Here is a 15522-nt window from a genome sequence, read left to right as displayed (position 1 = left end):
CTATTTAGATTGCCTACCGGCTACCACTCCCCTTATTTTTTATTCTACTACAAATGGCAACTAACGTGAATCATTGCATCCCTGTCTAGATTCTCTCTCTTTATTTATTTTTTTTTTTTATTGATCTGAAATATACATCGACAACTAGGCCATTAGTAGTACAAGAATTTTTTGGTTACATTGTTAGTATTTTAGTATTTACATGATTACATTAAATTAAATTGTACAATTCTGTTTTTTTTAAGAATAAAATTAAGTTTTTTATGTCCTGTGGGTTTGGTCTTAGTGCTTGGCAAATTTGTTCGGAGATGTGGTTTTGATTTCGATACTGGTTATATTTTTGACATTCTGTAATGATGCGATTGACCGTTAAAAGTACATTGCATGAGTCACATAGTGGAGGATCGTCTTTGCTCATCAAGTAGCTGTGCGTTAGGTGTGTGTGTCCAATTTGGAGGCGGTTTATTATGGTTTCTTCTTTTCTATTGAGTTTAGGATTTTTCTATGAGTTTATATTGTTTTTTATTTTATTGAGTTTGGTTCTTTATTTTTTATTCTGCTACAATAATATGTATTAGATAGTTTAGAAATTTTTTGTTTGAATGAATTGCCAATATAGCATAGTATTTTAAACACATTACTCTCAAAATAAAAAACCAAAATTAAAGAAATTTCTTATCGTTTCGGCAGCTGTCATGTTTATTATACAGTTAGTTAGACTCAAATCATCCCCTCGATTTTTTTCAAAAATAAAAAATGCAACGTACAAACTATTATGCACGAAGTGTATAATAAAGTGTATCACAAAGTGATGTATTACAATGCAGTATTTTTAACTATAAGTAAGTACCTTTTACTTTTCAACTCCAAACTTAATAATCTCAAACGGTAACACCAAACTTCGTTGTGATAACTTCAATGGCAAAATAAAACTTTAGTAAACTTGTTCAGTTTTCAGTATACTTATCCTAATATGCTTTGATATATTATACGGTTAGGAATTATAACCGTATACTCTGCGTATTCATAACATTATGTTTAACACGTCATGTAGACTATTGAATGAGATAATTTTGCGTACCTACATACCTAGTGTTCTATTTTGTTTAGTTTTTTTTTTTAATTGAATTTAACCTAATAGATCATGTATTAATAATATTATTTTATATATGAATAAATTATCAAATATCCTTAGAAATAAAGTCTAACCTACACAAAGACGAATGACGATACACCTACACTCGAAACATCTAATACAACAAAGAGACTTCCCTGGATTATCATTGCCTAATATGATTTTATTTCATATTTATATGTAATTTCGTGCCAATCTCATCTAAAGACCAAGTACAAATGTAAGTACAATTTATCGGAATAGAAAACGTGTCGAATATCCATTGTTGTTCGAAAATCGTATATTCGAATATTATATGAATTTATAATATCTCTAACTATATTATCTAGATAACGCTCAATACTTCTTATTTGGTGCTGTAGATTTGGGTGTGATTATAATACGATACGTATTATGTATAATATATTTTAAATAAAAAAACAAATTATGTCCCATCTTTTTCCAAATCACGTTGGACACATTTCAAGTTGTAAACTTGTAAAGATTAATTTGTAAGTAATTGTAAGTTGATTTTTGAAACTTGTAAATTCATCAATTTTGAAGATTTAGCCAAAATCAACTATGGTGGCGGGGATATCTTTAAACTTAACGTAAGTATAGTAACAATAATCATTTCTCCAACGTATAATTTCTCTGGTATATTAAATAGGTACATAATAAATAATAATAATGTCAGCGACATAATTACTTAATACTCAACATGCATATTTATAATTCATTATTAAGCTAATACAAAAAGCTGTAAAAAATCCGTGGGAAGCTTAAGCGTTTTGAAAATGTCAAATAGAAATACTTGTGAGTGGGATGTACCATGTACAATACCAATGACAATGAACGATTTTAAAGTATAGAAACATGAACACCCATGGCTTATTAAAAAATGATATTATTTCTTTGACAAAACAGCTTGAGTTACTATTGTGAAAAATTATGAGCCCACGACTTTTGTAAATTCGATTGGAGACAAATGGTCTTATTAATTTTCGATTCACTGCGTTCCTTTCTGGCTTTCTACTAACCTAGCAATTTCTAATAGTTTCCGAATAAGTACCTCATTTTGGCAACTATGGCACTAGGTATGCCCATCTTCTGTCACACGTAAACCTATTGGATAAAAATGAATTACTACTTTGACCCAAACATCTATACTAAGATATATGGCTATCGAACGATTGAGAACGTTATACCTTTTTGGCCGAACGATTGAGAACACTTAAAAATAACAAAGAACTTTCCACTGACCCTAAAAAAAACCCAAAAAAGAATACGATTGAGAACGAATTTGTGTGCAACGTTGCCATATCATTTATTATTTATTATTTAACAAATATTCTAGAAAAAAATCATATGTAATATAAATATGTTTAAAATTTTTTAAAAAAATGTAGTATTATAAAAATATGTAAAAAAAAAAGTAAAAAATATAATACTTATGTATAAAAAGTGTAATGAAAAATGAGTTAGGTACCTATGTATTAGTTATTGCGGGATAACGTAATCCAACATAACCTAACCTTACGTTTATGCGAGGACTAGTGCGACGAAGTCATTCTCTCGTATATCTGGTATCTAAGTTATAAATAAGATCCGATAAACGTCCGATAAATATTAAATATCAACTGCATCAATCGTTCAGCCCAAAAGGTATAACGTTCTTTATCGTTCGATACCTAGCCGATTATCGTGCTCAAATTATCTTTCGATAACATTTGGCAACGTTGGAAAAAAAAAGACATATCGAGCGTTCTCAATCGTGTTACCAAAAATAACGTTCTCAACCGTAACGTTCTCAATCGTATTTTACCGAGATATATTATGGTCGAATCTATTACCTACCTACCGCTAGGTAAAATTTACCTGTACGGCTAACCTCCAATGAATATTTATTTTGATATTTAAAAATTATTATCAGCACTTACCTACGATTAAATTATTTACATAATATCAATTTTTAAGATATACCGTGTGTCCGCGAAAACAGGGCACACCTAATCAATTATTAGGCAGTATATTTTTTCATTCTATTTATAGAATATTATACTAGACTCTTAAATTCTTTTAACTTAAATTCTTTTTACGACTTTTTAACTCATATATTTTAAGCATGCGCATTACAACTTCATTTTTTTTTTAATGACAACCCCTATTTTGAAGATAATTTTAGATGTTTTCAAGTAATTTTAATTTATCAAATTGTATTCTAAACCCAAAATTGATGAAATAAGTGCTAGGTATACTTGAAAAAAAATTATTAAATATACGTATTATTTCCTCCTAAACGCCATAATACAATCAAAATTATTATTATTGAAGTAATACATTTGTATTTACTATTTATGAATTATTATTTTGTTGTATCATTACATATTATGAAATTATATAATTTACTATAAAACTATGTATTTTCAGAAGAGACCTATCACTCGCAATTCGTTAATAAACTAATTATTGCATGGGCACGTACTTGCAACAGGGAGCAAGAACCTTAAACGCGGAGTTAGTGCTTACAGCGAGGGGGGGAGTGGTAAGAACTTGCAAGTTGCAAGGGTGAGCAAGTTCTTGTTCCTTGTTGCAAGTCCTTTTCTTACCCTTGTAATAATTAGTTGCTGAACGAATAACCGGTGATGGGTTATTTCTGAAAATACATGTTTTTATAATGAATAATGTAGGTAAGTTTATAATGTGTAATACTAAAATAAAATAATATAATTCATAAATTGAAAATATATGAATCGTATTTTTGATTTATCATAGTGCTTAGAAGGAAAAATAGATACGTACAATTTAATACAATTTTTAAAAATTATACCTAGGTCTAATATCGTAAATTTCGAGTTTAAAATACAGGTTGATAAATCAAAATTACTTGAAAAAGATCGAACAATCCGAAAGTGTGATATTCAAAATAAAAGGGTTGCCATTAAAAAATGAATTAAGTTGTAATGCGCATGCACAAAATACATGAGATAAAAAATATGTAAGTCAATGGAACCTATGATCCATTATATAGTATAATATTAGTTGCATGCTTATTGATTACAAACAGAATTGAAAAATATTTGAGGAGTAATGAGTAATGAGTAATGGTTGATAAAATGTACCCTGTTTCCGCGGACACAGTACACGCGGTATATTTTAGATGTATTCTATTTAATTACTACTATAACCATTTTATGTATTACCGTATTATTATTACTACTATTATGTGTGGTACAACCTGACATAAAATTATACCTAAGACCTCGTCAGCGGTGGTGTACCTCCGCTTGCCTACCGATAACGCCTGCATGTAATCAAAATAATGTTTGCGAATAAACTAAAGTATTATTATTAATCTCTGTAGACTAAACTGTGTTATTTTTTAAAACCATTGTGTACGCCTCTACGCTCTACCAACAACACTATTTTTATTATTTCCCGTTCTATATTATTATTGTTTCCAACATAATACAATCGTGTATACTGTATAAGTGTATAAGGTATTATTAACATATTAATTAATATAAGTTATAGAACTTAGACAAACTGCACATATGGAGTAACAGGTGTCTTCAGTGAGTTATTTACATTTATATTTACTAACAATCTTAAGTTTTTGTCATTTTACGTTAAAATCAAATATATTTCTCATTATATTTTACTATATTTACAATATACTATATACTAATAATATATATTTTATTATACACTACTCTATAAATAAACATAGGTACCTATTTCAATCAGTAGATAGGTACAGTCAATATCAGATTTTTGAATCCAGTGAATCACAAATAAATAAAATAACTATTTACATTAATATTTAATGATTGACTTACTAAAATATATTTGTCAACCGTTACCTTTATACATTTGTAAGGAGATTAAAATGATCAACAATACAAAATTGTATAGCTTGTCTGTTTGATATTTATTTTGTAGTAGGTCTTTAAGAACTTTTTGACAACTCAGAAAGTACTTACTCGAAGTATTTTTTTTCAGTTACTATTGTGTGCCGTTGAAACTACGTTTCGGACGATTTTAAAGAAAATTACACGAACTATAAAAAACTGACAAGTAGACGTTGTGTACCTACAGATTGTGTTTTTACAACTACAACAAAAATGTCTATTCTCTTTTAGATACCTGCCTCAGCTGTATATTTTTCATGAATAAGCAACAAATAGTTGTGAACAGTACTATGTTATAATTTTATACATTTTATAAACTTATCTTACTGAAGAAAAGAAGTCATCAATCATCATTACCTTTATGGCTACCTACTACATAATAATATAACCTATAGTCTATAGGTATATTAAACAGAGAATTCCGATTGCTTATCCTCGTTCACTCCAATCCACGATCTACCAACTATACAAATACCTAAATACCTACCTATTATATAATATATTTTATATTGGTATTTCTTGCATAACCTACAAAATTAGGTACATATATATTACATGAAAACTTTAATCTTATTATTTGGCTTTGTTTTTTATTCTTATATAATAGCCCGTAGGTAAGTAACTATTGTTGGTACAACTTTTGGAACGATACATCCATTACTTGGGGGAGGAAGATAATGTAATAAATCTGAAACAATATAATGAATAATCAACTACTTGATTTAAAACTGAAAAAAAACAACGTGAAGGCAGCAACCACCCCCTCCCCCACCCATAAAAACATAGTCCCAAAAATTAAAATTGTCTATGCTTAATAACTTGCAAATGGGTACGTAACAACCCACCAATATTCGAACTATTTTTTATTTACAACTTCAATGTCATTGAATTATTGGTCAAAAATAATTGCTAATAATAATATTTTTGTACAAAACCTATGGTACACTCACCGGTATTTGGAATTCCTCTCTCGCACCTCGTTGATATCGGTGCTGGACATTTCCCCCTGAATCAATTTGTTTTTTTTATACAAGTACTAACTAATACTGGGTAAAACTAGGTAAAACGAATAATATTCTGGAAGGTCGGATTAATACATTTACAACACTAAGCCATATCAATCATCCAAATGTATGGCTTTTTAATGAACCGCTTAAAGATGACTGTAGATGAGCATTTCAAATGCATATTACATTAAAATTTTGAATTATAGAATAGGAGATTTCCGTAATAATTTAGGTAACGGTGATAGGTTAAAAATCTTATTTTTTTTCAAACTACGATTTTTTGGTTTTCCGTGAGCCATCTTATACCTACTCGAATAAAAATATTAGTTGGGGTTTTCTAATTTTTTATTTTTTATACTTACATTAAGTAATGAATTTGTGTAAACAGGTATTAGCAATTACTTTCAGGGATAGAGACTTCATACTCTTAAAAACCTTCAAATATGTGGAATCACTAAAATACCTATGATGTTAAAATATGGCTTATAAACCGAAAAATTTACAAAAATACTTACTACCTACTAAATATTTTTATTGTTAATATTAATAAATAATAATTTACATTATAAAAATAAATATAAATAATGTACGTTATATAAAAATTAAATACATTTATTAAATCGATGTAAATATATATTTATATTTTCAGACTTAGTTTTTTTAAACTTGTCCAAAAAAAAATAAGCAAAAATTCCATTTATTTATTTTTCTATAGTTGATATCATAAATAGGACTAACCTAACCTGACCTTACCTTTTTTGTAAGTGGTCGTATAATTTGTGAGGCAATCAAGCAATAGCCTCACGAAATACTAAATCACGCCATAATTGCATACACTATATACCTGCCATAATTGTTGTACATATGAACAGAATACTTTACAAATTAAACATAAAAAAAAAGGAATTTAACGAATATCAATTTCGTTTACTTTAACGTCAAAATGTAATATTCCAATATTGTAACTATAGAAAATTAATATATTATGCTCTTACCATGTTTACTGGATAATACGACAATAGTGATTGATCAGTACCTATCTACTAACTAAAACTATTACATTTTATTTGAGTTATGTTCGCCGCTCTGTCGGGAAACCCTAAATTGATTTTTTATTTAAACTACAATAGTAGCTTATTCATGACTTAAACAACATAGTGTGTCAAATTGGTTCAAGTTGGCACAACTCATCATTTCAGCGATTGTAAGCTGCGCCCAAAATACAGGTGAACACAAAATCACACATGTGAACTGCGCCCGAGTTTTTAACAAGAGTAAAAAAGTGACATGTAAAGTGCGCCCGGGTAAAATTACAGGTAAAATACTTAATAACTTACAGCAATATAATTTGAATAATTGAAAATAAAATATAAATTTAAAAATTAAAATAGTTATAAATATTACAAATAATTACATATGGCGGATACATATTCGTCAATTTGAATTTGACTACTATTATATTTATTAAGAGTTTTGGAATTTAAACGGTTCATACTTAATTCGTTACAGCCATATAATATGAATAATTAAAAATAAAATATCATTTTAAAAAGCAAAGTAGAACAAATATTACAAATAATAACGTCATATTGTTATAAGTTATAACATATTAGGAATTAAAATAAAATATAATTTTAAAAATTAAAATAATTATATATAAATATTACAAATAATAACATCTGGTGGATACATATTCATCAATTGGAAAATAAAATGTCTGTGATATACTTGAAAAAGTACACAATCGTCAAACATAGGGACTTTGATAGGTGAAAATTTAATAAGTTAATAAGTCGGGCGCAGTTTACACTATACCTTTTTAACTAAGATAAAAATTCGGTCGCAGATTACAAAAAAAAAAGTCATTTGGACGCAGTTTACGTATGCCCCATCATTTTCCTCGCTAATTTTATCATATTGTAATTAAATTATTATTATTTATTACTAAATCAATCTTATCTTGATGTACTTATGTATGTCCTATCATCAGCCTTGTACCCTACAGTACCTATGCAATTGGAAATGCAATAATATTTCTGTATATATTTGCATATTTATAAATGTATTATTTACATTATTATAATAAATGATGTGGTTAATAATATTAATAATTGAATCACTAAATATTAAAAGGGGGACTTCAGACAAAATTATTGAGACAAATAAAAAACAACCAATATTTTATTGAAGATGTTAAAAAAATGTTCATTTTATTTTTTTAGTTCATATTGATTTTTAATTAATTATTATATCAAAATTGGTGTTATAAACAAAAAAGCTTAAATGAAACATTCAATAAATATTATGATGTTCTTTGTTTGACAAGTAAATTTGTTGTTCTTTATTTTTTTTTTTTTTTAATTTATTTTAAAAACATACAATCTGTAATTTAAATTTACAATAAGCATGTATGCGGATATACATTTATTTGACATGCGACGCTTGAAAAAAGAAGCCACCCAATAGCAACACTTTATAACAGAAGTTAGTTTAATTTATAGTTATTAATTAATTTTGGTTTAGATCACGACACCATCTTTATTTTTTCTTCTTCGTTCTTTATTTAAATATTTTTGGTACCCACTAACTTAAAAACAACCTCTAAAAAGTAAAAATAGTTTACTTTTGTGTACTTATAACTTTGATAGTATAATACTAATACTATTTACTTACTAGGTATACTAATAAAATATCAAAAAATAGAATTCAAATTGCAAATTTGGAAAACAGCAAATCTATTTATTACTATCCAAATAGTACTCATTCAAAGAAAAATGTAAGAATAATTAATGATACAAAAATAATATTACGAAGAAATGTGAAAGAACATATTGCGGGCTCAGATCCCTTACATTATTATTAATACTTGCAATACAAAATTTAAATTAATTTATATATTTAAATAACATTCTAATATAGTAATTTAATTTATTGTGATCTTACAGGTTATACTTATACCCAAAAACTCAATAATAAACAAAAACATAAGTATTTATTAAATATCCAAAATTACAAACACTTCACATTTCCCTTCATTTTCATGTATCTGCATATTTGAAAATGTTATGGCTTTAACTTCTGTTCCTTGAGGATGTTTTCCAAGTTTAAACTCTTCTCCAAAGCCTTTAGCTTTAATTCTAAATGTTGTTGTGTCAAATTCTTCTATTTTTACTTTCTAAATTGAAATATTATACAATTATTATATAAGGCACATACTCTGCTCAAGTTAAGAAACGTTAGGTTAGGACCACTTTTTGTTGGACAGCGTCACACCTGTTTGTCACCCCCATTTGTCAATTATTTTTACACCTGCCGTGCAGTATTGACACACCCCTGTGCACAAGTTAACAGATGACTAAATTTCTTAACTTCAACAGACTAAAGTATTTTAAGATTTAGAAAAGTATGAACTGAATAGCTTACTCTTGCAATATAATTAGGTTCAGCACTGAATATGAACAACAATTCATCTAAAAAATTGTACAAAAGAGTCATCATATCGTGACCCTCAACTTCTATGTCATATGACTCTTTCATTTCAATATAATCAACCTCTGTCATATAGTGAAACATAGCATTGGCACATTGCTCAAATGCTTCAGATAAAGTACTTCCCCAAGCGTGTATTCTAAAAAAGTAAAAAAAAAATTAAAAATCTTAAATTCATTAACAATTACTCTTTTATTATACATAATAAATAAGACATTATTTAGTCGTTATTATTATTTGTTGCTTCTTACTTAAAAATATTATCTTATAAGTATTGATGTTCTTTAAAAAAAAAATACTTACTGAATATCTGCTGTATGGTCCAGATCTGAAACAAATGGGTAAATTAAAAAAAAATAATGTTAAAACATACTATAACTTTTAAATGTTTTCTAAAGTATTAACGATTCATGAAAAACCAACCTATAGTATAAAAATAATTCATGTAAAAGTTCAGTATAATAGGTATCGAAAAATCCAAGACAAATTTAAACATTTAACTAGGAGTGTCCAACGGTAGATTTTAATGTGGCCTTCACTTCAATTTAAAAACCATGAATTAATTATATATAATATATTAATTAATAGTACAAAAACAAATTTATTTTAAGAATATAAAACCTCCACCAAACTGTAAGGGCAGATGCACACGTCCGAGTTTTTATCGCTGCTTAAGGATTGCCACAATTTCAATCAATCCAGATATTGATTCATTACTTTCACAAAAAAAGCAATTTCAAATTTCACATTAAATAAAACCAATGACTTTTAACTTTTTTTTTTATAATAAATAAATATTTTTTTCTGTGTACTTATAATTAAATATTAATACTTGTAAAATTTTTTTTGCTTATTATTCACTATTGTAAAATTAAAAAAAAAATGTATTGTATTATAGAATATAATTTAATCATTAAATTTGGATGTATTATAATTAAAAAAGGTATGTGGCTCACAACAACTTCTACCTACATAATGTGGCCCCGTCTTCACAAAAGGTTGGACACCCCTACATCAAACATTAAAAAATGACATGATTCATGAAGAAATTGTTAACAGAACACTCAAAGGGATTTTTGTATTTTATTAAAATAGAACATATTCAATAGTATACAATAAGCGTTTATGTTGTGTGAGAGTAATATAATGTTATGGTATGAGTGGAAAGGTAGATTGTGTGGTAATGAATTCGTGGCAACATTAGTTCTATGTACTGATACCTCTTTACTCCTTTAGTCTTTATAATTTTAGATAAGAATCAAAATATTTACAATCCTATCACAAATGTAACTAATTTGTATTAGGTAATTAATTCAAAATTAGCCTTTAAATAATGTAACAAAAACGATTTTAAATTTTTTTTAAATTGGGTAACAAAACTACTTCACATTGATATTGCTTAATATAGCATATAGTATAGACAATAAAACAATTTAAAAATTATACTCTGTCTCAAAAGAGAATAACCAATTATTGACCAACTGATTTTCATCATTGCTGTGCATCTCCTACCAAGTGTTAGCTGGTGTTAGCATGATCATGTGGATCATGATGCGCCAATCATTCGTGAGGCGAAATAAGCAGTGTTTGAAAAGAATGTCGTTCATGAACACATGATCAGATTTATATTTAGTGAACGATACACAAACATCATTCGTTTTTGAAATTGAATGTGAACAATGTTTAATGAAATTGAATGATTTTTAAGACGCTCAATTTATTTGCCATTTAATAAATATTTGTTTAAAATATATTGATTCATTATATTATATCATAATATTTTCTTATTAAAATTACTTTTATAAAAAATTAAATGAACAACCGAGAGAATGCATTCATTTTTTCAATGAAAGTGAACATGAAAGCATTCATTTGAAAAAACCATGTGACCATAAACAAATTCCTTGATAACTGAAAGTGAACATGTACAAATTGATTTTTTTAGTGAACGTTCCAAACACTGGAAATAAGTGATTGATCTCTTTTGAGACAAAGTATATATGAGTAAGGTAACTAATTAATTTTCAATAACTAACAACAGAGTTATGATTTTTTGTCTTATAAAGTATTCAATATGGTAATTAGAACGGTTAAGTCACCTTAACAAGAGATATTCACTGTTCATTTATTTTTTGATATAACTTAATACTTATTAATTATTAGCATTTCAATAAGACACTATTTTTCAAGAATTGTTGTATAAAATACGAAACTTAATTTTACCCAAATTTAGAAACTTTAACTCAAAACTAATTAATTAGCAATATCCTTGATAAAATAAACTATAATTTTAAAAAGAGCTGTAGGCAGTGTACATCTCGTATAGATAAATTAATGACAAATAAAAATAAACAATGAATATAATATAATATATGCCTATTGCCTATATAATACAAAAATATGATATCTAATTATTTGATATTTATTTTTCTTGTGTTCTACTTCAGAATTAATAAACCAGAAATTTTACAAACTAACTTACATTTGTGATCGAACCATAACTAGGTAAAATACATAAACATTAAACATTTTTGACAGGCCTCACATTCGTATTTGCATTCCGGTAAATTCCAGTCTTCTTCTTTAATGTCACCCATATTTCAAAATTTTATTTATTATTTATAATATTGTTTTCAAATAAGTAAAAACAAACAAATTATTTTAAATAATATTTGATTTTGAAGGTAAGTCGTTTTTAATAGTTGTTTGAACTAAGTTAGGCATTGATGTATAGATCTATAATTGAGAATGTAAAAATAGCAGTATATTCTACAAATTACTGAACACAATAATAGTAAATTTGTATTTTTAATTGTAATCAATTAGAATTATTTTTATCAAAACCCAACAGTATCATCATTCCGTTATCTCCTTAAAAAAAACCACGTGATAAAAATTAAAAAACATAGAACATAAAAGTTAGTACCACGATAATATTAGATAGGTTAAGACCGTGAAAAAACTTAACAATAAACAAAATTACAACAACAACACATAATACACATTAACTATTTAGTAGTTATTAATGTATTTTGTAATTAAATAAAGATTTTATTTAGTATAATATTCAAAATATTTTATTTAAATCAAATGAGTAAGATGTATGCAATAAATCGAGTATGAATCGACCGAATCATCAAATAATATTATAATATTATGTATATTTATTATTTTCAAAAGCAACGCCGTCACGTTGGCTACACTTACGTCCGCCGTTTCGTCCAAAATCCCCTCCACGACCCGGTACCAACAACCGGAACGCACTTCAAACACCACGACTCACGAGCACAACAGCGATACCTCTCTTCTTTCGCGTTAATTGCTTGTTCTCAGCAGAGCTAAGGCCGACGGCGACTTGCGATTTCTCAGGTTTAACGAATTTTCATCCGTTTCGATCCAATAACGATGGCCATCTCCAAACCCGAATTAGCCTGCGTTTACGCCTCATTGATCTTGGCCGACGACGACATCGATATCACGGTAAATATTCCTCAATCGACATTAATGTCGATACTTATATTATGTATGTTGTGGTAAATAGAATGTCGGAAAGTCTCTTCGGTTTCCTAACTTCTATGCGCGATGGTCTGCTTCTGCTACCCTCCTGTAAGAGATCCCGAATTTAGTGGCACATTTCTGTCCCGTTGCCGGAAATTCGCTAGACGATCGTTTCCAACGTTTTTGGTTTACCGCGATGATGCCCCCCCAAGCTTCAGGACCACGTTGGCCATTTCGACGACCGCATTATCAACCAAATAAAATATACAAAGCAATGTATTGCCGACTGATTCTTCTACTTAAGTTAACTTTCGCTATATATATCGATTACATTATTATGTTTACTTTTTTTCATATTGTTCCCACCTTTTTGTCAAAACGTTATTTTGGTATAATATCAATATGTTTCGATATGTAAGTTTAATGCGTGTTTGGAAACTTTTACGATTCAATTGTAATAACATCGTTCTATGAATATCGATATTATATTAGTTGATTGTTTTCAAACTATCTAGACACACATGATATATTTGCATGTTTTTATATGGTTAACATTAATTCAAATGCCATATGTATAGGTACTAACCGTAAAATGCATACTATTTTGTGTAAGATATCCTGACATTAGATTAATTATTTGTCTATAATTTGATTTGTTTATACGCCAACAACAATCTGAATATTGTTGTAAATTCCTGAGGTAGGTAGGATTATTCTTTCCTAAAAACAAACTTATGCTGCTGTTTTAATTATGTATAGCATATAATTGATTTATGATATTATTATAGGGAGAAAAAATCCAAACAATCCTAAAGGCCGCCAACGTTGAAGTTGAACCATACTGGCCTGGTTTGTTTGCCAAGGCTTTAGAAAACGCTAATGTTAAAGATTTAATCTCAAACATTGGATCAGCAGTAGGAGCTGTACCGGCTGCAGGCGCCGCAGGTACTAATAATTTATTTTAACAGAAATCTTTTTCATGAAAGTAAGAGTTAGTATTAATTAATAACCAATTGCAGCTGCTGCCCCAGCGGCTGAAGCCAAGGAAGAAAAGAAAGAAGAGAAGAAAGAAGAAGAGAGTGAAGAGGAAGATGATGATATGGGCTTTGGTTAGTACATTGTTTATACTCATTTTCTTTATATTTTACTCTATACCATTTATGTCCACACATAGAAGCTCTAATATTGAACCATTGGACCCCTTTAGTCAAAAGGTCTTTGTAGTGGGTTGCTGATGGTGGGCAACAAATGATCACTAACACAGTATTTGATTTAAATGATACATGAATGGCATGATCAAAATATTAGATGGCATATTATCAGTGAAATAAGTACATGGAATGAGTATTACTGTTGCATACCACCCTTGCCTTCACTTATCGCGTAGTTCTCCACTTCTATTATATTCTAATAAAATTGTTGAACATTGCTTTGATTTTGAGGGAGTGTACCAACTGTACTGATTTCTTGTAATCGTACCTATTTATTTATTCTTGGTAACCCTTACTTTATTTAGAGGGTGTGTCACATGTTATTTTGGTTGGGTTGGTAAACTTCTATGAAATAGAGTAGTTAATTATGTTGTTTATTATACCATAATATAATTACTACAATTTTTTATTACCTAGGGTTTTGAGATTGTTTTGTAACCTAATTTAATTTAAAAGATAGATTAGTGAACAAGTGGTCTTGCTGGTAATACATTTACTATATACTAACAAAGATACTGGAATAAGGACTATTTCCAATGATTAATATCAAATTTGGCATGTATTATCATAACTACTTTGATGAGTACAATTTATATGAGGAAATTAACACCTTATAAATGTGACAACATTTATGAAATTGCTCAAATAATATATTTATAGAGATTTTATGATTTCAATTTTAACTTGATCCTTAGCATTAGGTTTCTAAACTTCAGTTTAGAACACTGTGTTTGTCCTTTAGTTACCTGTATATAATTGAAATTATTGTTTGTATTCAGTTTTTTAACAATTATATTCAAAGTGATTTCAAATTAGACAGTATTAAAAAATATCATAATATGGCTACTTAATATGAATTATACTTTAAATATCACAAAAATAGGTACTTACCAAAATATTTTATGGAGTTATAGATTATTGTGTAGGATTAAAATACGTTAAGAAACACTGGGTTTAGTGCTTTCAATCAAATATTCTAATATAATATTGATTTTTAACACTTCTCTATCTAAAATTAATTATATTATATTTCATTTATTCACTTTTTATAACATGTTTAATTTTTTATTTCCAGGTCTATTTGAATAAAAATCTACTCCATCGACTGACTTCCTTCGTACAAAAATAACAACATTAACTTTATTTGTTCTACTTTGTAACAACTTGTACAACTATGCAGATTAAATTATATGTTGTTATGTTTTAATATTTATGTTATTATTATTTCAATTCCTTTATATTTTCCAATATTGAAACACTGTTTTGTTAATATTTGATTAATTTATTGCTTT

At 27.8% G+C, this 15522-nt stretch overlaps 2 protein-coding genes across 2 annotated transcripts; one reads left to right on the top strand and one right to left on the bottom strand.

Annotated features, from left to right (window-relative positions):
• Positions 1–8750: 8750 nt before the first annotated feature.
• LOC111032935 (protein archease-like) lies at positions 8751–12354 on the bottom strand. The gene is made up of 4 exons (XM_022313428.1): positions 12067–12354; positions 9825–9849; positions 9456–9660; positions 8751–9207 (listed from the first exon to the last, which is right to left on the bottom strand). Exons 1-4 carry the CDS (start codon positions 12116–12118, stop codon positions 9028–9030), a joined length of 462 nt encoding a protein of 153 aa, XP_022169120.1. The 5' UTR covers positions 12119–12354; the 3' UTR covers positions 8751–9027.
• A 417-nt stretch (positions 12355–12771) lies between these two features.
• LOC111032936 (60S acidic ribosomal protein P1) lies at positions 12772–15439 on the top strand. Its single transcript, XM_022313429.1, has 4 exons — positions 12772–13001; positions 13808–13964; positions 14039–14128; positions 15306–15439. The coding sequence occupies exons 1-4, from the start codon at positions 12927–12929 to the stop codon at positions 15317–15319; spliced, it is 336 nt and encodes a 111-aa protein (XP_022169121.1). The 5' UTR covers positions 12772–12926; the 3' UTR covers positions 15320–15439.
• Positions 15440–15522: the final 83 nt, after the last annotated feature.

Source organism: Myzus persicae, unplaced genomic scaffold (assembly GCF_001856785.1).
Source record: "Myzus persicae strain clone G006 unplaced genomic scaffold, MPER_G0061.0, whole genome shotgun sequence".
Lineage (NCBI taxonomy): Eukaryota > Metazoa > Arthropoda > Insecta > Hemiptera > Aphididae > Myzus > Myzus persicae.
Note: the sequence above shows the minus strand (reverse complement) of the source record. Positions and strands in the feature narration are given on the sequence as shown.

Bases quoted from the DNA above. Each gene is read 5' to 3' on its own strand.
- LOC111032935 (XM_022313428.1), bottom strand. From the start codon at position 12,118: ATGGGTGACATTAAAGAAGAAGACTGGAATTTACCGGAATGCAAATAC. The intron at 9,850-12,066 runs GTGAGGCCTGTC...CATTTGTTTCAG, and splicing joins ACCGGAATGCAAATACGAAT to ATCTGGACCATACAGCAGAT. The intron at 9,661-9,824 runs GTAAGTATTTTT...TTACTTTTTTAG, and splicing joins GACCATACAGCAGATATTCA to AATACACGCTTGGGGAAGTA.
- LOC111032936 (XM_022313429.1), top strand. From the start codon at position 12,927: ATGGCCATCTCCAAACCCGAATTAGCCTGCGTTTACGCCTCATTGATC. The intron at 13,002-13,807 runs GTAAATATTCCT...ATATTATTATAG, and splicing joins ACGACGACATCGATATCACG to GGAGAAAAAATCCAAACAAT. The intron at 13,965-14,038 runs GTACTAATAATT...AACCAATTGCAG, and splicing joins ACCGGCTGCAGGCGCCGCAG to CTGCTGCCCCAGCGGCTGAA.